This window comes from Vicia villosa, linkage group LG6 (genome assembly GCF_029867415.1).
Source record: "Vicia villosa cultivar HV-30 ecotype Madison, WI linkage group LG6, Vvil1.0, whole genome shotgun sequence".
NCBI lineage: Eukaryota > Viridiplantae > Streptophyta > Magnoliopsida > Fabales > Fabaceae > Vicia > Vicia villosa.
Genome location: NC_081185.1, coordinates 155079006 through 155102687, shown reverse-complemented (window position 1 = coordinate 155102687; position 23682 = coordinate 155079006). Strand labels below are relative to the sequence as shown.

General features: G+C 34.2%; 3 protein-coding genes across 3 annotated transcripts; 1 reads left to right on the top strand and 2 right to left on the bottom strand.

Moving 5' to 3' along the window:
• Positions 1-3654: 3654 nt before the first annotated feature.
• On the bottom strand, positions 3655-4787 carry LOC131615056 (zinc finger BED domain-containing protein RICESLEEPER 2-like). Its single transcript, XM_058886571.1, has 2 exons — positions 3719-4787; positions 3655-3665 (listed from the first exon to the last, which is right to left on the bottom strand). Exons 1-2 carry the CDS (start codon positions 4785-4787, stop codon positions 3655-3657), a joined length of 1080 nt encoding a protein of 359 aa, XP_058742554.1.
• A 1401-nt stretch (positions 4788-6188) lies between these two features.
• LOC131610666 (sec-independent protein translocase protein TATA, chloroplastic-like) lies at positions 6189-8387 on the bottom strand. The gene is made up of 2 exons (XM_058882669.1): positions 8026-8387; positions 6189-6508 (listed from the first exon to the last, which is right to left on the bottom strand). Exons 1-2 carry the CDS (start codon positions 8335-8337, stop codon positions 6374-6376), a joined length of 447 nt encoding a protein of 148 aa, XP_058738652.1. The 5' UTR covers positions 8338-8387; the 3' UTR covers positions 6189-6373.
• A 10432-nt stretch (positions 8388-18819) lies between these two features.
• Positions 18820-21086, top strand: LOC131610665 (light-inducible protein CPRF2). The gene is made up of 5 exons (XM_058882668.1): positions 18820-19229; positions 19405-19631; positions 19785-19860; positions 19952-20077; positions 20439-21086. The coding sequence occupies exons 1-5, from the start codon at positions 18900-18902 to the stop codon at positions 20814-20816; spliced, it is 1137 nt and encodes a 378-aa protein (XP_058738651.1). The 5' UTR covers positions 18820-18899; the 3' UTR covers positions 20817-21086.
• The last annotated feature ends 2596 nt before the right edge of the window (positions 21087-23682 follow it).

Below are 23682 nucleotides of genomic sequence, written 5' to 3'. Positions count from 1 at the left end.
TGACACCCGGTAGAACCATGTGACGTATCCCTCCTCACTGTGCCAGTCCTGGGTGACCCGAGTGAGACGGTACTCCAGCGGTACCACATGATCCTCCCAATGCTCCCATATGGCAGTGAGCTGCACTCGGGTCACAGTGTCGGGAGCAGCCTCAAAGGGTGACCTGGGTATCCGCTGCACGAATCCGAACTGACGCATGCACCGCTCAGGGAGATATCGAACCATGATGCCGGTCCCGCAAGCCAACCAGCCAGAATAAAGTGCAATGCCGTCAAAGGGGACAATCTGAGCGTAGTCGATGAACGGCCTCCAGGTGACGTCGTCGTGCAGAGTGCGGTCCAGGTATCCACGGTATGGTCCCACCGCATCGTTCCCCCAGCTGCGCCGCCGCCCGCTCGCGTCTAGCCGACACAGTCTGGGACTCACTGCCCTGTCTGATGCGTGCTGGCTGGTTGCCTGACATGTTTCTGTAAACAATCGAAATCGATTAATATGCGAGACAAATGAAAAAACAAAAAAAAAATGCACTTCTGATACAGTTCGGAAGTTCATTTCCGAAACTGGGATGGAGGTGTTTTCGGAAATGAACTTCCGAAACACCCCTGCGCAGAGCTTTTCTGCAACCTACAATGGAAGACCCCAAAATCAAAATTCAAACCTATGTATACACATTCTAAACATCCTAAATATCACTATAAACCTAACCTAATACATTTTTTGCTATTTGTAAACACCCTAATATACATTTTAATCATAGATCTTAAAATCAAAATGCTTACCTATTGAATAGATAGGAGGACTTTAGAATGTAATAGAGCAAGTAGATGGAGCCTTTGAGGTAGCTTGGAACTGGTTTGCACAAAAATCTCTTTGGGGTTGAGTTTGAAGAAGATTAGGGTAAATGATTTGGGGGAGGGGGCTGTTTTGCTTAATCTGCAAAACGCGCAGTATTTCGGAAATGAACTTCCGAAAATGTGTTTTCGGAAATGCATTTCTGAAATAAGTTAAATTTTTCAAAAAAAAAGGCGCTTTCGGAGATGCATCTCCGAAAACACCTTTTTCTTACATTTCGGAAATGCATTTCCGAAGTCAGGGGTAGTTTGGGTTTTTCACCAGAGGTGGACTAGAAGGTAGGGAGTAGGGCTGTTATCGGTCCGGTTCGGTCCGGATAAATGATATCCCGCTTCATGGACCGAAAATTTATCCGGGTAAACCGGGACCGGTCCAGCACAGTGATGGTTAAATTTTTGGACCGAAACCGATCCAACAATTTCGGGTAACCGAAGACCGAACCGAATTAGATCTTTTTTAATAAAATAACCGAAACCGGACCGTTGTTGTTGATCGGGTAACCGGACCACCCGATACACAAAAAATAAATAATGAAATTTCATGTTTATTTATGGGTTTCCAAACTGTACATGAAATGAAACTATTAATTTTACATGTGAAATTAACAAGCAGCAGCATTTCATAATCACTATTCACTCATATAATATTCAAACTTATATAATATACCAAGATAAATATTGATGTTTTGGTAAGAGGCTACCAAAGATAATTGTATCAAAAATACATGAGGTTTCAAAATGACAACCAGCAGCAGCATTTCAAAATGATAAGTCAAAAGAAACTCAAAAGATCATTACATTTCATAATAATGCCTCAGAACAATCTCATCATTGGCATTGTATTCAACTTCAAGTTGCAGCAGCAGTAAATGAAACACCCAAATCTTCACCAAAATGATATGTCAAAGGTTCATCTTGTGGCTCCTCAAGCTACAACACAAATTTGAAAAGTATTAGTTAAGATTTGATGATAATAAACATCTATTAGTTAGAATTGAAAGAAGACATGAAAAATAAACTTACAATAGAAGCAGTGCACCCCTTCTTTATTCCATATTTCTCCTTCACCCAATCACCTCCACAAACCACCATTTCAACTGTCTTAGTTTTCATAGAAGATCTTTTAGGATCAATAATCCTTTTCCCAGCACTAAAAGTTGCTTCTGAAGCAACAGTAGTAACTGGAACAGTTAGGATATCCTTTGCCAATTTACTAAGAACAGGATATTTGGCCTCATTTCCCATCCACCAAGTTAAAACATCAAATTTAGCATTAGGGGGAACTTTCAAAGGAGGCTCCTCAAAATATAATTCAAGGTCAGATTTGGAATTATTACCCACAACAGTTTCTAAAAACATTTCAAAGTTCCTCCTTCCCAATCCAGAAGTAGATCCTACTTCTGGAGATTCAGATGCAGCAGTAGGGGTAGTTGCATCATTGGTTCCATAGGAATCTTGATACAATTGGAAGAGGGTACTTAAATTTTCAGACAACTGTTGTTGATATGTATCTGATTGAGTGGGATTTGGATACAAAAAGGGGTATACCCATTTGATGAAGATCATCTTATACCTATTGCATAAAATAAAGTATAAGGTAACAACAATGGCCTCAGAATAATTCATTAGGAAAGGCAACATTAACAATTAATGACCTCAGAATTATTGTTCATCATTGGCAGCATTAACAACTAATGAGGTAACAGAATAGGCCACAAACCCAACTAAAGTCACCAAGAGGTAACAGAATAGGCCTCAGAATCTTGAATTCTAATAATACAGATCAAGAAAACATGTCATCATAGGCACTATTAAACCACAACTAGCAAGGCAACTTAAATGAGAAAATAGGCACTATTAAGTCACAACTCACTAATATGCATATCAACAAAACAATCCATCATAGGCCTCAGGTAATCATAATTCATAATTCATACAATTCAAGAAAAGATTTCATCATAGGCACTATTAAACCACAAGTCCACAACCAGCAAGGCAACTTAAATGAGCCTATCAAGAACAGGATTACAGGATCCATCATATGCCTCAGGTAATCATAAATAATTCATACAATTCCAGAAAAGATTACATCATAGGCAGGCAGTAGGCACTATTAAACCACAACCAGCAGCAAGGCAACTTAATAAGACATAATTAAGTCACAACTCACTACTATACATATCAATAACAGGATACCAATCATGCATCAGATAATAATCATTCATATCAAGATCAGAGAATTTTAATCATGCCTCAGATAATAATCATACATCATATGCTAAGATGTTCATACCTTGGATCAAGAACTGCACCAATAGAAATCAATGTATTGGACTCTGACCAATACTTGTCATATTTCAACTTCATTTCACTAGCAAGGGCCTGCAACTGAGGATTATGTGAGATTCTTGAAGGATTATCAAGTAAAACCTTCACTCTGTAAAGCTCAGACAAAAACAGATTAGCAGTAGGGTAAGATGTGCCACTAATAATTGATGTCACATCAGCAAAAACCTCCAAAAACTTGCAAATATCATGAACATCTTCCCAATCATTTGCATCAGGCAAAAAACTGAGAAATGCACCATTTTCCTCAGCATATCTAGGCCACACTTCTCTGTAATGGTATGCAGTAGACAACATCAACCAAGTTGAGTTCCACCTAGTCTTTGTATCCAACACTTGCATTCTGCCTTCAAGTTGCAACTCATCAACAATCTTTTTGAATGATTTGCATCTTGTTTCAGAATTGAGCAAGTATTTGACACCATTTCTTATCTTATCAACAGACACCTTAATCATATCAAGCCCATCCTGTACCAACAGATTTAAGATGTGTGCACAACACCTTACATGAAATAACTTACCACCTAAGGGTAAATTTCTCCTACCAGAATAATCCCTCTTCAACCTAGCAATGCAATTATCATTGGCACTGGCATTATCAACAGAAATAAATGCTACCTTATCCCTTATTCTCCAATCATCCATTACCTTTATCAATTCCCTGCACAAAACCTCTCCAGAATGTGGTGGTGGCACATTCTTAAAAGATAAAACTCTTTTATGAAGCTGCCATTTTGAATCAATGAAATGACCAGTCACAGTCATATAGCCTATCCTCTGTTCACCAGACCACCACAAGTCAGTGGTGAGACTGACCCTATTAATCAAAGCCATAGACCTTTTCATTTTAATTCTCTCAGCCTCATAAAATGTCTCACAATCAAACTTAACCTGTTGCCTAGTAATCTTTTTGTACCATGGATAAATCTCTTTTAGAAATTCATTAAAAATAACACCTTCCATAACAGAAAAAGGAAATTCATGACCTAGAATCATGTGTGCTGCAATTTCTCTAACCCTAGCATGATTATATGTCCAAGTAGCTAAACTAGGAGTATTATCACCTATGTTTAATCTAGATTGAGCAAACTCTTTCTCATTATTTCCTTTCAACCTTAACCTTCTCTGAATACAAGCATCTAAATGTTTCTTACCATTAGAGGTACTCTTCCACTTTGAATCATATGTGTAAAGCTTTCCACACCATCTGCACTTCCACTTCTTAATGCCATCTGGACCTACAATCAGCACCATTTCAGAATGAACAGCAGATTTTTTGGGACGAGGAGCTCTACCATCAGCATTTCTCTGACTCTGGGAACTCTGAGCTTGGGCAACTTGAGGGGTTGAAGCATCAGTGTTTGTGTTTGTAGTATTTTGAGTAGGGGTCTGAGTAGTAGTATTATCAGTGGGGTTGGTTTGAGTAGTTGTATCACTCGGAACTGGAACCTCCATATCCATCAACTCACCAATCTCTAAATTACCTCCATCCGTTGTCTCCTCTTCCCCGATGTCACCAAGCAACAACTCGATATCAATAAGATCATCCACCATTGTTGGAGGAGTCAATGATGAATCTTGAAACGACATGGAAGAAAATACAAAGAATTAAACAATAATATAATAGTAAACTGTAACAAAACCCAACAACAGAAGCCCAACTTTATTTAGAACAGTATAAGAAAACCTAATCGAGCTTTATTATCATTTACAAATCAAAAAAACTCAGTATAAGAAAACCCTAACGATTTATTAATCTTAATCAAACTTGAAAATTGAAATAGGCAAAACTTAGGTCAAAATTGTAACATGCATTTCATTTATAAAAAATTTAGGTCAAAACAAATTAGGGCAAAACAAAATAGGGCAAAACACCAACATACTATGGAACGAAGCATCAAACCTAACATGCAAACATGGTAAATAGCATGAAATTTATGTGAAATATAACAATACAAAAAGATTGAATACATTACAGTTATACGAAGAAGATACTCCAAGATATCTCTCTGAAACAGATACACGAAATCACGATTCAAGAAGAAGTAAAAACAATAACTAGTGTGTGAGGATGAGGAGTTATTATCGGAGACAAGGAGGGGAAGAGGAGGCCGTCGGAGGTGGCTGAGGTAGAGACATGGGAGGAGGAGAGGAAGAGAGACACGTGAGTGAGAGAGGGAGGAGAGGAGGACCAGAGGAGTCTGAGAGTGAATGAGAGAGAGGGAGTGGGAAAAAGTGAGGAAATGATGTAGCAAAGCTATTTATATTTTTACTTTCGGTTACTCATTGGATATTTGGTCCGGTTCTTCATTTTGGATTCGGATATTTTTTTTATCCATTACTGTCCCGTTCACTGTTTCGGTCGGTCCATTGGACCAGTTCTAGCGGTTCGGATCCCGGTCCGGTTCTCGGATCCGCATTCCCAAATACAGCCCTAGTAGGGAGGTGGCCAAAGAAATTTTCTGAATAAATTGTGATGAATCAAATTTCATACTAATCAATGACTTCCAATCAATATTTTTAGATGAAATTTTTTTTATCATACTCTCAAGTAAAGGAACCTGAAAAATTGAATAACATAGTTAAATAATTGATAAAAAGGAGAGAAACCACAGCAACCAAAAAAAAACAGAGATGAAAAAATTGAAAAAAAGAAGTTAAAGACAACAAATTAAAATTATTGTGTTTCTTGCTTAACAATTTTCTCAATGTTTCTTGCACTTAAAATGAACAAGTAGCTGGATGTTTATTATACACCGATAGTAACAAAAAATAAGATTTCTTCAACCAATATACAACAAATGTTAGAAAATAACTTAGCACAAAATAGAGAGACACCTTAATGAAGGCAAGAGAAAACAGTCTTACGGTGGTCAAAGGTGTTATGACGGTCGACAGAACGACTGATGACGAAGGAGCTAGAAAGAAGAGTTTTCTCAATCACTTCTTTTTCTATACTGTTTTTAATTTTTTTCTAAAGCCAGGTGAATGTATCTTAATGGTTAGAAATATCATATGCTGAAAAAATGTTGAACACTGTATACAATGACCTTTTTTCTTCTTTTCATCAAGTGCAAACACTGTCAACAATTAATTTGGCGTCTTTCTCATCGATAATTTGACATATTGTCATGGCGAAAATTTGATACATTATCATATCACATCTTTTACAAATGTCATACACTATCCTTAGAACTAGACACCTCAGTATCTTGCTTCTCCTGTTGGCTCGCAGCAATAGGTTTCTCAGATGGCTCCCCTCCTGTGGAATCAGGTTCCTTTTTAAGCTCCGACTCAAACTCCTTTGCTGCCTACAAGATTTACAAAATATGATAAATAACAATATATGCAATGCCAAAAGTTTTTATCAGTTTGTATATATCACACCATAGGATTCACTGGTTCATGAAAGTCAATGCCAGAATCCAAATTATTTGGCTGCTCGAGTTCATGGCAACGCTTGAGATATCAGTGGTCTTGGTTTTTGAAGTTTGAGAGTTTCAAACCAGGCTTACATTTTAAACTTGCTTTGGCAATTAGTGGCTAATCCTGAAAAGTTGTGGGTATAGGTTACGAGTGCGTAATATAATCACGGCACTAATTCTAATCCCAAAATATAGAATTTAAGAGCTATAGTTTGCATATTAGGAGAGCTATTGTAAGCAATTGGCCCAGTGTTTTTGCAAATATCTCTTAGACTCCTAAGTTTGGCCATGACGTGTATTTCTGAATCGATTGATGGCTTCATATCGTTTCTAGTTTGAATGATATTTGTTCCCAAAAAGCTCCTCAAGAGCAAGCAAGTTTTCCCATTTCTTTCTATGTGAATGATGGTGAATGGAAATGGGGAATATTGTGGCTTTTATTCCTGCTGATGTCTGTCAAATTATTCATAGTATAACTTTCCTAATATTAATGATTCTGCAGATATTCCTAGTAGGAAGCTTTTTTTATGGTCAATACTCTACTAAAACTGTATATAACTTATTGAGCGCTGAACCCTGACTCTGATCCCAATCCTTTGTTAAAAAAATCTGTGGAGTTGGAAGCAGTGTAGTCAAGATCGAGTGCTGGATCGTAAGATCCTAAGACCTAAGGGTTCCTGAGAGTACTACGATCAGAGTAAGATGCTTTTCGTCGCGGCATGGTCAAGATCGAGCTTTTAGAAGCAAGATCGTTAAAAAAACATGTTGGGTCTTTTTTTGGGCCTGTATTATGATTTTTGTGTTTGTGTATGTGTGTGTATATTTATGTATGACATTACCCTTTTACCCTTCGATAGGATCTTATGTGCTGTCTAACGATCCGAATTTTACTATATTTCACAATCCGATCGATCCTACTTAAGATCTCGTGCTTGACTACATTGGTTGGAAGGGTCCTAATAGACTTGACCAATGAGGAAATATTCAAAAGAAAGATGACTATGAATCCTAACTGTCCAAGATGCCGAAATCAACCCGAGTCTATCAAGCACAATTGCACATTCTTAGACAATGTAAAGTTGCTTGCTATGGATTTCAGGAATAAAATTACTAAGCCGGAATATTGGAGTAAATTCTTGAGTCTCGGTAAACCTAAATTAAAGTATCGGCGTCGGTTTCGGATACAAACACGGACAGAGAGGTGCTGGTGCTATAGAGGTAGCAATTCAAAATATCAGTACCAAACCAGAACTCGCGCGTATGCACGGGTTTGTTACTAGTTATGTATATCATTTAACATCTAATTACTTTTCATTTTAAACAAAACATTCATAGAATGAGTTATGAATTAAAAAAACATGCAATTAAAATGAATGATTTTGAAGATAGAAAAAGGAGCAAACCTGTTGGAAGCTTTTGACGGTTTTACCGATGCTGCGACCAACTTCAGGCAATTTCTTGGGTCCAAAAACGATGGCGGCAACTCCGGCGATAACAACGAGTTCGGGAACACCTAATCCGAAAAGTGCGTTGCAAGTGAAACCATTGTTTCTTCGGAATTGCTTACGTGGAGTAATCGAAACCCTTGAGGTGGAATATAGAGAGGAAGACGAAGAAAAAGCGAGGTGTTTATAGGGTTGTTGTTGTCTTGAAATTGGGGATGGAATTGGAATTGAAATTGAAGAAGAAAACGAAACGCAGTTCAATATCGTCATCTCTTTCTTCTATCTTGCTTCACTTTCTACTCCGTTTACATTTTTATTTTTATTTTCTGAAATAAAACATGTTTAATTTAATTGGATTGGGTCCATAACAATGGGCCTCTTTTGTTAGACCATTACTCATTACACATCCATGTCTTTATAGCACATCCTATCAAAATTTTAATTTTTTTTTTTTTAAGTATCTGGATTCCAATATTTGGACACATCAAATACACAATAAATTTTGGAATTCTGATGCACTCCAAAACACTATTTAAGTATTTGCATCCAGACCTTTTCCTATTTCTTCTCTTTCACTTCCTCAAATTTGAACAAGTGAAAGAGATTCATCACTGTCTACTCTTCACCAAGATTTTTCAATCTTTCTCAGAATTTCTACTATAGTATATTCAAGCTAAGCATATTTATCAAGTTCTAATTCACTATATTCAAACCAAGATTATCCATCTCTCGCATTTCATAAGTTTTTTATTTCCTTACTTTTTATTTTTATATTTAGGATGCATGCATTTTCTAAATAGGTTACAATTATGCTATATTAAGTTCCATGCAATAAAAATGTTGTATTTGTTTTATACGGATTAGATTTAATTTGAATTTTGAACTTTTGAGCTTAAGATTCGTTGCATGCTCTATTTTATAGTTCTGTGTAGTTCGAATTTTGAAATTCAAAACCTTAGTCTGGATATTTAAATCACAGAATCTCTATTTTATAGATTGTTTTGAATTTTTATTTTCTAATATAGTGTTTCTGCTTTGTTGATTATGATATGCATTTTCTTGTTTGATTTTAGAAAAAATAACTAACAACCAAGACATATTGAGACATGACAGAGTGACTCAACATGTCTTAGTGTGCTAGGAGAAAACCTGAAAGTTTGAGGAGCAACATGTTGTTGACCCATGCATGACCTTGCCGCAAAACGTACGAGTGTTTAAAGTCAAACTATTCCGAATAAAAAAATAGAAAAATGACATAAAAAGTTGAAAATCGCATATAACATAATATTATTGGAGTGTCTTTCCGGAGGTCATAAAATAACATCAAAAGGTCTTTGGATGGTGTTTGATCACACTAATAATAGTGTCTAAAAATGGTAAACTGATTTTATTTATCTATTGCAACAATCAATCATACTATGCTTTGGATTCGATTCTCTAGTTTAAATCTTGTATTTTATAATAAGCAATATTCATGTAAAGGTCAATCATAACATCCTAGATGTGAAGTGTGAAAGATTTGCAAGGGTGTGTGTCGAAATTAATATGAATAAATCTTTCATGATAAAATTTGATCAAAGATCATTGATATAAAAGTGAAATATGAAGCTTTATATAAAATTTGCACCAATTTTAGTTGTTATGGTTGGAATTAGACTCTCAAACCTTTGAGTAATTCCTTATCGTTAAAGATGACAATGAAGAAAAATAGGATTAGGGTTTGCGGAAATATTAAAAGAGAAGGAGAAAGTATTTTCTGCAGAGTTTCTCTCTGCCCACAAACTGTGGAAATTCTGTTATTCACTTGCAACTGCAACTTCTGTGAATACAAGATAATGACTTGATTACAAATAATGAGGGTTACTCCCTATTTATTGATTTAGGTTAGCTTTCTCCCTAAGCCAAAGCCCAAAACTATAAAAGCCCAAAATACCTATTTTGGAGCTAAATCAAATCTATTTTAAATCTAAATCAAATCTATCTAGATTTAAAAATAAACTTATGTGTAACAAACTGTTACACACTTCGACACACCTTGTGTTCGAGCAACAACCTGCTTCGACACAAGGAATTACAATTTAACACACCACCTAATTCATTGTGTCTAAGCTATCTACATTCATTATAGCTCTTAGTCTTCTGAATATTTCAACCAGCACTCCCTTCGTCATGATATCTGCAATCTGATTCTCAATTCTGCAGTGTTCCAAATTCATCTTCCCTTTAGCTACCTGCTCTCGAAGATAGTGGAACCTCATTTCGATGTGCTTGCTTCGATCATGTGCTATCGGGTTCTTCGCTAGATTGATAGCTGACATGATGTCGATCTTCATTGTAATTGCTCCATGAGCTTTACCTATTATCTCTTCGACCAAGTTCACCATCCATGTTGCTTGACATGCACAAAGAGAAGCAGCTATGTACTCTGCTTCGCACGATGATAGTGCCACTACTGGTTCCTTTCTCGAACTCCAATCAACTGGTGCACCACCTAGCATAAACACATAACCAGCTGTGGATTTTCGATCCTCAGCATCACTACACCAACTCGAGTCGGTGTAACCCACTAATTTGCATTCTTTTCCCTTATCAGCTGCAGGAAACAGAATGCCATAGTCGAGAGTTCCTTTCAGATACCTCAGTATCCTCTTCGCCGCTGCTAGGTGCGATACCTTTGGCTTCTGCATGAATCTACTTATCATACCTACACTGTATGCTAAGTCAGGCCTTGTGTGACAAAGGTATCTCAATGACCCAATGAGTCTTATGTATTAGGTTGGGTCGACATCCTCTTCATCTGGGTTCTTCGACAGTTGCAATCTTGTTTCAGCAGGTGTCGAAGTCGAATTGCATTCTTCCATCTCAAATCTCTTTAGAATTTCACTTGCACATCTTCTTTGATGCATCATCAAGCCTCTACTACTCTTGTAGAATTCGATGCCAAGGAAGTATGAAATTTTGCCCAAATCCGACATTTCGAATTCCTTGCTGAGATCACCTTTAAAGCCTTCGATTTCTTTCTTGCAGCTACCTGTTATCAACAAGTCATCGACATAGAGACATAGTATAAGCAATTCACTCTTGCTTCATCTTACATATACCCCATGTTTAGTTGTGCACTTCACAAATTCTTTCTCCCTTAGGAAACTGTCGATCTTCTTATTCCAAGCTCTTGGAGCTTGCTTCAGCCCATACAGGGCTTTATGCAGCATGTACACTTTTCTATCTTCGCCATGTTTCACAAACCCAACTGGTTGTGCAACATAGACTTCTTCGTCTAAGGGTCCATTTAGGAATGCACATTTAACGTCCATCTGACACATGTGCCAATTGTTCATGTTCGCTAGACCAACAACTAACCTGATCGTTTCGATCCTGGCAACAGGTGCAAAGACCTCATCGAAGTCAATTCCTTCCTTTTGAAGAAATCCTTTTGCCACAAGCCTTGCCTTGTACCGAGTCACTTCACCTTTGGGATTACACTTCACCTTGTATACCCACTTCACATCAATTGCCTTCTTGCCTTGAGGCAATTCGACAAGTGACCAAGTATTGTTGTCTTCGATGGACTTCAATTCTTCATTCATAGCTTTCACCCACTTCGAATCCTTCAATGCCTCAGTTGCATTGACAGGTTCGACATCTGCGTAGAAAGCGTAATGTACCAGCTCACCTTCATCATTGACTACATCATCTGATGTAATCACACATTCTTGCAACCTTGCAGGCATGTGTCTTGTTCTCTGAGGTCTGCCTGAGCCTGCATCACCTCTGACTTCTTCTTGTCGAACTTCTTCTATTTCGACTTCAGTAGCTGGTTCGTCATAAAGAATTCTCACTGAATCCTTCTTGACATTTTCAGTCCAATCCCATTCTTTAAGCTCATCTATGATCACGTCCCTGCTGATCACTACTTGCTTGTTCACTGGGTCGAACAACTTGTATCCTCCAGTCGAATGATATCCTATAAGAATCATTTGACTCGACTTGTCATCAAGTTTTCTTCTTAACTGATCTGGCACATGTCTATGTGCTATAGATCCAAATACCTTCAGATGACTCAAGCTAGGCTTTACACCAGACCAACATTCTTCTGGAGTAATTCTTTCTAGCTTCTTCGTCGGACATCTGTTTAGAATGTATGTTGCAGTCGACACTGCTTCTCCCCAAAATTCTTTAGGTAAATGCTTGCCTTTCAACATACTTCTCACCATATTCATGATGGTTCGATTCTTCCTTTCTGCAGTTCCATTCTGTTGTGGAGTGTAGGGTGGCACCACCTCATGCATAATCCCTTCTTTCTCACATAACATGTCGAAGTCTTTCGATACATATTCTCCACCACCATCAGTTCTCAAAACCTTGAGATTTCGACCACTTTGTCTTTCGACCATAGATTTGAACTTGACAAATACTTCGATCACTTCACTTTTCTTCTTGATCAGGTAAGTCCATAGTTTTCGACTGAAATCATCTATGAATGTAACAAAGTATTTGTTACCTCCATTCGAATCCACCTGGATTGGTCCACATACATCAGAGTATATGACATCAAGGATTGCCTTCGACTTGCTTCCTGCATCCTTGCTGAAGCTATTCTTGTGCTGCTTCGCCTGCACACATTCCTCACATACCTCATTTGGAATGTCGATTTCTGGCAGTCCTGAAACCATATTCTTTCTTTTCAAGTCTCTGATGTCATTGAAGTTGAGATGGCCTAGTCGATAGTGCCATATCCATTCATCTCTGCTAGCTGCAGTTGCAAGGCACTCGTGCTCCATCACATTGAGTTCGATCTTGAAGGTTCTATTCTGTGACATAGGAGCCTTCAAGATTAACCTCCCACTTGCATCGACAACTCTCATCATCTTGTCTTCGATCGAAACTTTGTAATTCTTTTCGACCAACTGCCCAATGCTGAGTAAGTTGCTCTTCATGCCTGGTATGTACAACACATTGGAAATTACTGACCTCTTTCCATCTTTCGTCGTAATCATTACATCACCAATACCTTCAGCTGCTAAAGTATTGTCATTTGCAAATTTCACCATGTTCTTCATTGAGAGTTTTATGTTGACAAACCAATCTTTTATTCGAGACATATGTGATGAGCATCCTGAATCCAAGTACCACTGGTCCTTGAATTTATCTTCATCTTTTGTTGTGACCATCAGCAACATCTCGTCTTCTTCTTCTTGTTTTGCAAGCTTTGCATCACTTTCTTGACTTTTATTCTTTTCTGGACAAGCTGTCGAATAATGACCATACTTCTGACAGTTGAAACATTGAATGTGACTCTTGTCAGGCTTTCGACCACCACCTCTTCCTCTACCTGCAGCACCACCTCTTTGGTTGCCTTGATATGAGGGTTTTCTCTGATTCGACCAATTTCCTTCTTGCTGATTTCGACCAGTCGAATTGTTGTAACCACCTCTACCTTTATTTCCAGTCCAGCTTCCTTTGCCTTTCTTTTCGTTTGCTGACTGAGCCTGCAGAGCCACATCGTTCTTCGACTTGCCTTCAGCTCTTTCAGCCATTCTTTGTTCATGAGATTCAAGCGTCCCTTGAAGCTCTTCTTTTGTCAACTTCGACAAGTCCTTCGACTCTTCTATAGCTACCACGATGTGATCGAACTTAGGAGCCAAAGACCTCAATATCTTCGAAACAACAGCTTTTGTTGTTAACACTTCTCCACATATCTTGATTTGATTCACTAGTTTCGTAACTCTAGTGAAGAAATCAGTTATGCTTTCGCTATCTTCCATCTGAAGCAGCTCATACGTTCTCTTGTGAGTTTGTAACTTCACCTCTTTCACCTTTTCTGCACCTCCAAAAGACTTTTCAAGAATCTCCCAAGCTTCTTTTGAAGATTCTATATCACTAACCGTTTCAAAATTGTCTGGACTCAGACATTGATGGATTATAAAGAAAGCTTTATAATCTTTCTTCTTCAGTTCTTTATGTGCGGCCTTTTCTTCCTCCTTCGCACCTTCTGCAAGCGGTTCTATCCCTTCTTTTACAAGATCCCAAAGATCTTGACAACAGAATACAACCTTCATCTGCTTGCACCAATTCTCATTGTTATCTCCTTTCAGAATTGGTAGTGTTGCTGGAAAATGCCTATTCGGATGATTCATTGCCATCGCCATTCTTCTTGCCTTGAATCGATTAACCGGAGCTCTAGATACCAGATGTTGGAATTAGACTCTCAAACCTTTGAGTAATTCCTTAACGTTAAAGATGACAATGAAGAAAAATAGGATTAGGGTTTGCGGAAATATTAAAAGAGAAGGAGAAAGTATTTTCTGCAGAGTTTCTCTCTGCCCACAAACTGTGGAAATTCTGTTATTCACTTGCAACTGCAACTTCTGTGAATACAAGATAATGACTTGATTACAAATAATGAGGGTTACTCCCTATTTATAGATTTAGGTTAGCTTTCTCCCTAAGCCAAAGCCCAAAACTATAAAAGCCCAAAATACCTATTTTGGAGCTAAATCAAATCTAATCTATTTTAAATCTAAATCAAATCTATCTAGATTTAAAAACAAACTTATGTGTAACAAACTGTTACACACTTCGACACACCTTGTGTTCGAGCAACAACCTGCTTCGACACAAGGAATTACAATTTAACAGTTATGAATGTCTAGGAACAGATTGTAAGAGACTTCTTGGTGCTAGTTCCTCCACTCTCAACATTTACATTTCACTTTAGCAAGCAACTAACAGCGTCACATATTTCTTCTTTAAAGGCTTTTGACCTAGAAGATTGAGTTTTATAATAGAAGTGTGTGGTTGAATTTAACAACTTTTGTTAAAAGAAAAAATAGAACACGTAAAAACTTAAGGTTTTTTCTTTACCCAACTCTCTATGGGTCACCCCAGCGAAAACCCCACTTTACCCGATTCGGAAATGCATTTTCGAAATATTGTTTTTTCTAAATTTTTCCAGATTTCGGAAGTGCATTTCCAAAAAAATCCCAATTAATTCGGAGATACATCTCCGAAAAAAAAAATTTAAAAATCTCAAAAATTAATTTTAGGATATTAATTAATTCACATATAATAAATTTGATATAATTTATGGGTAATGAATAATAATAATAATTATATATTTTGATATAATTTATGAGTTATGAATAATAATTATTATATATTTATATTCTGATTCATATTTTAAAATTTAAAATAATTTTAATTAAAAAATTAAAATAATTTCACTTACAAAATGAGTTATAATTTTTTATTTATATATTTATATATTTATAATAATTATTATATATTTACAAAAAAAATTAAAAAAATGAGTGTTTTAATTTATATATTTATATAATAATTATAATAACTATTATATATTTATAAAAATTATTATATATTTATATATTTATATAATAATTATTATATATTAATTATAAATATATTTATATAATAATTATAAAAATTAAAAAAATGAGTTTTAATTTATAATAATTATTATATATTTATATATTATATATTTATATATTTCACTTACAAATTTAATAATTATTATTATATATTTATATATTTTTATTCTGATTCATAATTAAAAATGAGTTATAATTTTTTATTTAGTATAAAAAAATTTAAAAAAGATTTTGTATTAATTTTATTTAATGAATAAATTTTATATTTAACTCTATATAATTCAAAATTTACTTATGAAATTAAATTTTTTTTGATTTATATAAGTTAGTAAAATAATTTTTAACTTTAAAATTGTTTAGGAAATTTTGATTCACCTTGATTTTATTGATTCACCTTGATTTTATACCTATTAATTGTATTGATTCACCTTGATTTTAATTTTTTAATAATTATTGAATTCTTTCGGAAGTGTATATCCGAAACCTTCCGAGACCAATTTGGTCTTGGAATATTTCGGATATGCATCTCCAAAGACACCCCTCTCCCAAAAAGAGGTGTTTTCGGAAATGCCTCCCCGAAAACTCAAAAAAGGGTGTTTTCGGAAATGCATCTCCGAAAACACTTTTTTTCGTGTTTTCGGAAGTGCATTTCCGAAAACACATTTTTTTTTAATAAAAGTACATTTTCGAAAATGTATTTCCGAAACAAGGGATATTTTGGTAAATTCGACAGAAATGACTAAGAAAGTTAGGAGGTGGGTAAAAAAATACTCAAACTTAATGCAATCAAGTCACTCAATGACTCAATGAATTAGAAACGCCTAACTAAATAGAATATAAAGAGAAAAAAGAGAAAAAATAAATGTTAAAAATAAATCCTACAGTAATAAATAAATTATAGTATGTTGTTAAAAAGAAAATCACAAAACTTCGTAAGCAAGTTAAAAAATGACTTGTTGTATAACAATTACATCATACAATAATTAATTTTTATCATTGGGTCAACATAAAATTATTTATTATTTCAAATGAAACTTATTTAGACAAATCTCTAGATTGATGTGTTCATAGGGTATGTTGGTTTTCATATTTTATTATGAATGATTTTATAATACTACATGTTTTTATTTATTAAATAAATAATTTTTTTAACGAAAGAACTTCAAATAAAAAATTAATTTCATAATTTTCATAAAAAATAATTTTATTTTGGATATTAAATTTTAAAAAATATAAATAATAAGTTATTTAAAATATTTTTTCATAAAAATTAATACATCTTATTGAAAAGTTGTATAATTTAATTTTATCAAAATTATTGAATATCAAAATTACTATTTTAATTTATAAAATGAATTATAATAAATTTATTATTTTTGAAAAAGTTTTAATGAAATAATATTTTTAAACTATAATATATAATATGACAATCCTATTTTTATAAGGACAAAACATAGGTACAATTCTTTAGGTGTGGTTCTTACTATTTTTTAATAAAAATATGACAAATATACTTAAATATCATTTAATGAGTGAAAATAGGAGAAATTTGCATACATGTCAGAGAAAATTATATAGGCTTTGTTTGGTAAGCCATATTTTTGAGCTTATAGCTTATGTCTTATGTCTTATAAGCTCATATGATAATTTAGACCCGTTTGGTAACGGTCTTTTCATCACGAGCTTATAGCTTATTTTACTAGCTTATAGCTTATTTTCCAGATGCTATTTTAAATAGCGTTTTAGCTTATGTCTTATAGCTTATCATTTTTTCTTCCTTTTTTATCCTTATTATTTTAATTAAAATCCATTTTTAACCCTTATCATTTATTTTAATTTAAAATGAAATAAATATATATTAAATATCTTTTATGTCATTTTACATTTATAAGTTAATTGAACCGCTAATTTTACCAAACACTTTAATTAGCTTATAAGCTATCAGTCTCAACCATCCGCTATAAGCTATAAGTCATCAGTCATCAGTCATAAGCTATAAGCTATCAGCTAGCTTATCAGTCAACCGCTATTTTTACCAAACAGACCCATACTTGTCATATTTTCATTGACAAATAATAAAAACTACACCTATAAAATTGTATTTAATTTTTTTCCTTTTTATAATTATAAAAATAATTTTTTTAACAGAAATTGACATTATTAGGTTAGACGTTATCCTAAGATTTTTAATACGGATAATCATGATGATTATATGTATGAATTTTTAATGATTATTACCATCTATTGACCAAATAAATAAATAAAATCTTCTAAAAAAAATATAACTAAGTATTCTTTTCAATTTCCAAAATCTTTTACCGAAAACATAAAATTAAAAGTCAATCTGTTTCTTCTTCAAAAAATAAAAAATAAATCCATTCATAACCAAAAACGTGTGATGGTATTAATTTAATTTTAAAATCAAATAATAAATTTGAAATAATCTAATCAAATAATTTATTTCCCAAAATTGATTTAATCCAATATTCCAATCCACTAGCCTATTAAATAATATAATTTGGAATAAGAAAAATAGAATCTTTAAAACATGGTATATATAGATTTGTTTCTAAGAATAGATAATACAATAACAACAAATTGGTTGAATGAAAACGACAGATTCTATCCAACATAAAATTATTTTTATCATTCATTCAACATAAAATTATTTATTATATAAAATCAATCTTATTATGACAAAAAAATAACATTTTAGCATAATACCAACTATGTTTATTATTTATATAGTTGATTTATAAATATTAATAAATTGCTTATCGTAATATTAAATATAAATAAATATAACAAAAAATTGAACCATAAAATAATAATTTATACTCATTTATCTTAAATACCACATATCAATTTACATATATCCCACCTACCCCACCCATATGTTTATTGTTTACATTAGACAAAGCCTTTGTTTAAAACGTATCAATTTACATACCCCACATGTTTATTCCATATTGTATCATAAATGATTTTATACTATTATATGTTTTTATTTAAAAATAAATAATTTTTTATGAAGGAACTTCAAATAAAAAATCAATTAAATAATTTTTCATAAAAAAAATTTATTCCCCAATTTTTTTGGAATAATTCATATTATTCCACTAGTCTATTATATAATTTGGAATAAGAAATATACTTTCTTTAAAACATGGTATATACAGATTTGTTTCCAAGAATAGATAATTTTATAATAATAATAACAACAGTTGAATGGAAAACGACAGATTCTATCCAACAAACAATTTGGTTTGAAAAGGTTTCTATTTGGATAAGGATGAGGTTGCCATGTCATTCCATGTCACACTTTCAGTTTATTTATGGTAATAAAATCTCGTTCAAGATTCAACTTTCATTGTGATTTGTTACGCAAGAATTATATATATATAGTGTTACTGTGATAACAAAAAAGCTGTAGAGAAAAAGAGAATGGAAAGAGTGTTTTCAATTGCAGAAATCACTGAACAATATTGGTTAACATCTAAGGCTTGTAAAGAAGGAGAATCAAAGATGAATAGAAGTGATTCTGAATGGGCTTTTCAACAGTTTCTTCAGCAACAAGAACAAGAAGCTGCTGCTAATACTTCTCATGCAAAGCCTTGTTCTTCTTCAACTTCAACTTCTTCTTCCAACGTTGATCTCAAACTCAATATCAATAACAATAATAACAATAATAATAATATCAATAATTCAGAAGATTACCAAGCTTTTCTCAAAACCAAACTTGAACTCGCCTGCGCCGCATTCGCCATGTCTCGGGTATATATATCTCTTTCTCTATAATTCAAATAGTTTGAACAAAGACGTGTCTGGTGTCTGATACGTGTTACTGTCTGAAACCAATATATGTAATTATCTGTGTCAGCGTGTGAGTATCGGTGTCTGCGTTCTGTGCTTTATAGGTTTTTGGTCTAATTGATGTTTATGGCAATAGGGATCTTTGGTGAAATCTCAGGAACCTGACAATGGATCACATGCACCTGATGCTTCTGAACATGGACCTATTCCTGCTTTAAAAGGTTTGCAGAATAAAGATGTGCAGAAGAAGCCTGTTGTTTCAATCAGGTCAACAACAAGTGGTTCATCAGATGATGAGGAAGCTGAGGGAGAGATTAATATGAATGGTGACACGAATCCTTCTGATGCAAAAAGAGTAAGAAGGTAATGAATGTGTTTTGCATAACAAACCTTGTGGTAGTAGTCGTGTCTGGATTGACTTATTTGAGTTTATCTGTTAAGGTGTTTTTCAGCTTATTTTTATAAGCTCTTTAGGATAGTTTGTAGAGCTCAATGCTTAATGAAATTGCCTTTCAGGATGCTTTCTAATAGGGAGTCTGCTAGACGTTCGAGACGAAGAAAGCAAGCTCATTTATCTGAGCTTGAAACACAGGTATGCATTATTCATGTTAATTTTTTCTGATCTATGTTTCGATTTTAATCTTTCAAATAACTATTTTTGCTGATATAATATTCTATCTTAGGTCTCTCAATTAAGAGGTGAAAACACTTCACTGTCTAAGAGTTTAACAGATGTGTCTCAAAAATACAATGATTCTGCTGTTGACAACAGAATATTAAAAGCTGATGTTGAAAGATTGAGGGCACAGGTAATTCCTTGCTTTAGGAATCCTATACTTTGACTTCACATAGTCAGCGCATCGGTGACTATTAAGTCAAGAAAAGATGTTTAGTCACCGTTGCGCTGACTGCGTGAATGCATAATGTTTGGTCACCATTGCGCTGACTGCGTGAATGCATACTTTAGCTACTTACTCCTAAGATTTGTTATAGGAATCCTATACTTTGAGTTCACGTAGTCCGTGCATCAGTGATTATTAGGTCAAGATTAGACGTTTGATCACCATTGCGCTGATTGCGTGAATTCAAGGATATCTATCTGAACTAGGGAGATCCATTTTTAGTTGATTTATATGTATCGACAATGATGTAACATGTTTACCGTTTCAGGTGAAGATGGCTGAAGAGACGGTTAAAAGATTTACCGGATTGAATCCAATGATGTTTAATGAAATGTCTGAGATATCAACAATGGGAATGGGAATGTCATTATTTGATGGAAGCCCTTCTGAGTCATCAGCTGATGCATCTGTGCCTGAAGGTTCAAATAATCACTTTTGTCAACCAGCTTCTAGTAATCTTATGCCTGCAAGTCATAATATAAGAGGAGTCAATAATGGATTGGGAGGCATTGTTTCTTCAGCTGAAAGTATGCAGAAGAACACTGCAGCAGGGAACAAGATAGGCCGAACAAACTCCTTGCCGCGAGTGGCTAGCTTGGAACATCTTCAGAATCGGATTCGCGGTGGTGCTGATGAAGAGAAGTGATTGAGTAGTTTAATTTAAGTGATGTTTTCAGGAACATGTTATTCTGAAACAACATTTTGCGTGTGATGTTTTGTAAGTAAAGTTCTATTCTTGTTGACTGTTGAGCTAGTCTAATTGATTTAACTGTGATTGAGAGTTAGGAATTAGGATAGCAAACAGGCCTTAAAGAAAACAAATTCTCCAAGAAATATGTTTGGAACATATATTGTTAACTTTGTAAATGGTTTTTATGTTTCTTGATTTATCTTGAATGAAAATGTTTACTCTTAACTTTCTTGTGAAACTCGATTAAATCCACGGTTTTTCACAAATACATTGAGTCATAGCTTTAAAGTCGGCCTCTTCATTATTTCTTGATATCATTATTTGTTTATTGCTTCTCCAAGTTACATGTTTACACGAAACATAGGTACAATATTCAGAGATAGATCTTCAATATGTTATTGATCATGTCCAATCAATTTGTTATTAATCCTTATTGTTCCATTTTCTGGATGTAATGGTAATAATGGTCATTTATGCCTCTGGTCTCTGTCTAAACATTTGTCGAACTGTTACTTGTGGGCTAAGGCATGGTTATGATTGGTGAGATGGTACACCGGCCTCAATTATAAGTCGGCCCAAAAATCAAGCAAGCTCTTTGTTGCTTGCGCTTGAGCTCGCCCCTTCCTTTTGAATGTACTTTGGACTTATATGTGCAGCGAGTGAATGCTGGTTGGCCCTCTGCACGATATAGACACACTGATGCATACTCCCCAAGTAAGAGGAGTGCAGGTGCGATGATTCTCATCTTGATCTTTATTATGAAAATGGTTTTGCTGATGTAGCCAAAGAAAAAGGTGCAGTGGAATTAGAGAAAGAAGAGCCAGCAAAACTTTTGAAAGATATATTAGAGAAATTGGCAGAGCAACTTGAGTTGAATACCAATATATGAGGACTTTGCTTGAGCTGGTTGATGATGAAATGGTGGACTATATTAGTGATACCATGTTTTATACATCAAATAAAAGACAGAAATTGTAATTCCTTACTATCTAAATATAAAATGCATATGAATATAGAATTTGAGCATTTAAGGTGATGGTGCGATTAATTTGTGTCAAAGTATTAGCAACATTGTTTACTCACGTTAGTTTTTAATACACAAACCTCTTTGATTGTATTTTTGAACATTTAATATAGAAATAAATAAAATCTAACAAATTCATCTTGAAAGTTCAAGATTCAGACCTCATGATTAGGTTTCTAAAGGAATTATAATCATTCAAGATTAATACCAAAATTTTAGCTTTCAAGGGGTTCAACGTGTTATGTCCTAAAAATTAAAATTAGATCACATGCATGAATACAAATTTAAAACATATGATGTTATATAGATGACTTATGGTTTACCTCTTGTATTTTTTATTTTTTTCTACAAAAACACCATTGTCATATTAAGATTCTATCATTTTAAACCTTTAAGGGAGATGTCACATGCCAACCGCGTATGCATTGGGATTTTTTTTCTTCATTTTTTAAAAATGACAGCAATCCATACTTATGCCACATAAGAAAGAATATGAGACATAATTTAATGTGAAATAGGAGAGAAATGTTCTCTTCTTCAACTCGTCTTCATCTTCTCCAAATCATGGTTGCCTCCATAATATTCTTCTTGTAGCTTCAAATTAGGGTCTGAAATGGATGGTAGCAGAAATCGTCCATTGGTAATTCTAACAGAAGAGAAATATCCATATGTGGTTGCAACCTATCAATGAAGACGTGGGTTTCAAATACACAACAAAATCCTAAGAGGGAGTTTTGGAGTTGGAAAAATTATGGAAAGGTACGTTTTGTTGGTTCGACTTAATTGATAAGTGATATTGTAAATTTGACTCCTCCCTAATTTCTAATTGTCAGATTTATTGCAGACTGATGTAACATGTGATTTGTTCATCTGAGGCGATAAAGTTGATGACATGTTATTGAGTAGTCAGAACAAACAAATTTTTACAGGTGCAGACATGGAGTGCAACAATTTTGAAGTCATAATTGGGTATTTAAAAGAATTTGCTAAAGAATATGGGGAAAAGTTTGGGAAGAAGTTTGCCAAAGAATATGGGAAGGAGGCATGCTCAAAGAAGGTTGAAAGATGAAGAAGCTATTGCATATCGAAACGAGCACAAGTTTTTTTTTTATGATTGCCCTTATTGTATTATGGATGTTGTTTGCTATTGTGTACAAAATGAGTTAAATGTGTTGTAGGTTTAGAGTGGTAAAATTTTAATGTATTGTTCTATTTTGAAGCTATTGATTACAATGTAATGTTAAAGTTTGATTTAATGAATGAGATTGGAAGTTACAATTGTAGTCAATGTAATAAGCGAGCATAAACTTGTCGTAACATTAAGCCTTAAAATAGTCATTGCATAAGCATTAAGAAGACATTACAAAAGCATTTAGCAACAGGCTTCCTTAACAAATAACATAAACCTAAATAAAGGCATTACAAAATAACTATACCTTCAACTGTTTTAACAAAAAAAAAATAAATCTAATCAATTGTCTTATCAACTTCATTCAAGTCACTAAGTTAATCCCCTTAAAATGTCACACCAAGATCTCGTTGCCCTTACACATGGCCCTAGCCTAGGGTCTGCAACTTCTGCAAGTTCTTGAGTCAATGTACCCTCTCCACTCTCTTGTATGATCATTGGTTCATCATTGGTTTTTTCAGGCCCCTTTTGTGACTTGGTTTTCAATGTCTTCAACCTGTCACTTAATCTTTAATTTCCTTCAAGTTTCACCTTCTTTTCTAGTTTGACAATCTTCTTTAGCTTCTTAGATGCAACTTTTGGTTCCTCAACTTGTTCTACATCAGTTA

Coding starts and splice junctions, on each gene's coding strand:
- LOC131610665 (XM_058882668.1), top strand. CDS start 18,900: ATGGAAAGAGTGTTTTCAATTGCAGAAATCACTGAACAATATTGGTTA. Junction 19,861..19,951: donor TATCTGAGCTTGAAACACAG/GTATGCATTATT, acceptor ATTCTATCTTAG/GTCTCTCAATTAAGAGGTGA. Junction 20,078..20,438: donor TTGAAAGATTGAGGGCACAG/GTAATTCCTTGC, acceptor TTACCGTTTCAG/GTGAAGATGGCTGAAGAGAC.
- LOC131615056 (XM_058886571.1), bottom strand. CDS start 4,787: ATGTCGTTTCAAGATTCATCATTGACTCCTCCAACAATGGTGGATGAT.
- LOC131610666 (XM_058882669.1), bottom strand. CDS start 8,337: ATGACGATATTGAACTGCGTTTCGTTTTCTTCTTCAATTTCAATTCCA. Junction 6,509..8,025: donor CCGTCAAAAGCTTCCAACAG/GTTTGCTCCTTT, acceptor TAAATCTTGTAG/GCAGCAAAGGAGTTTGAGTC.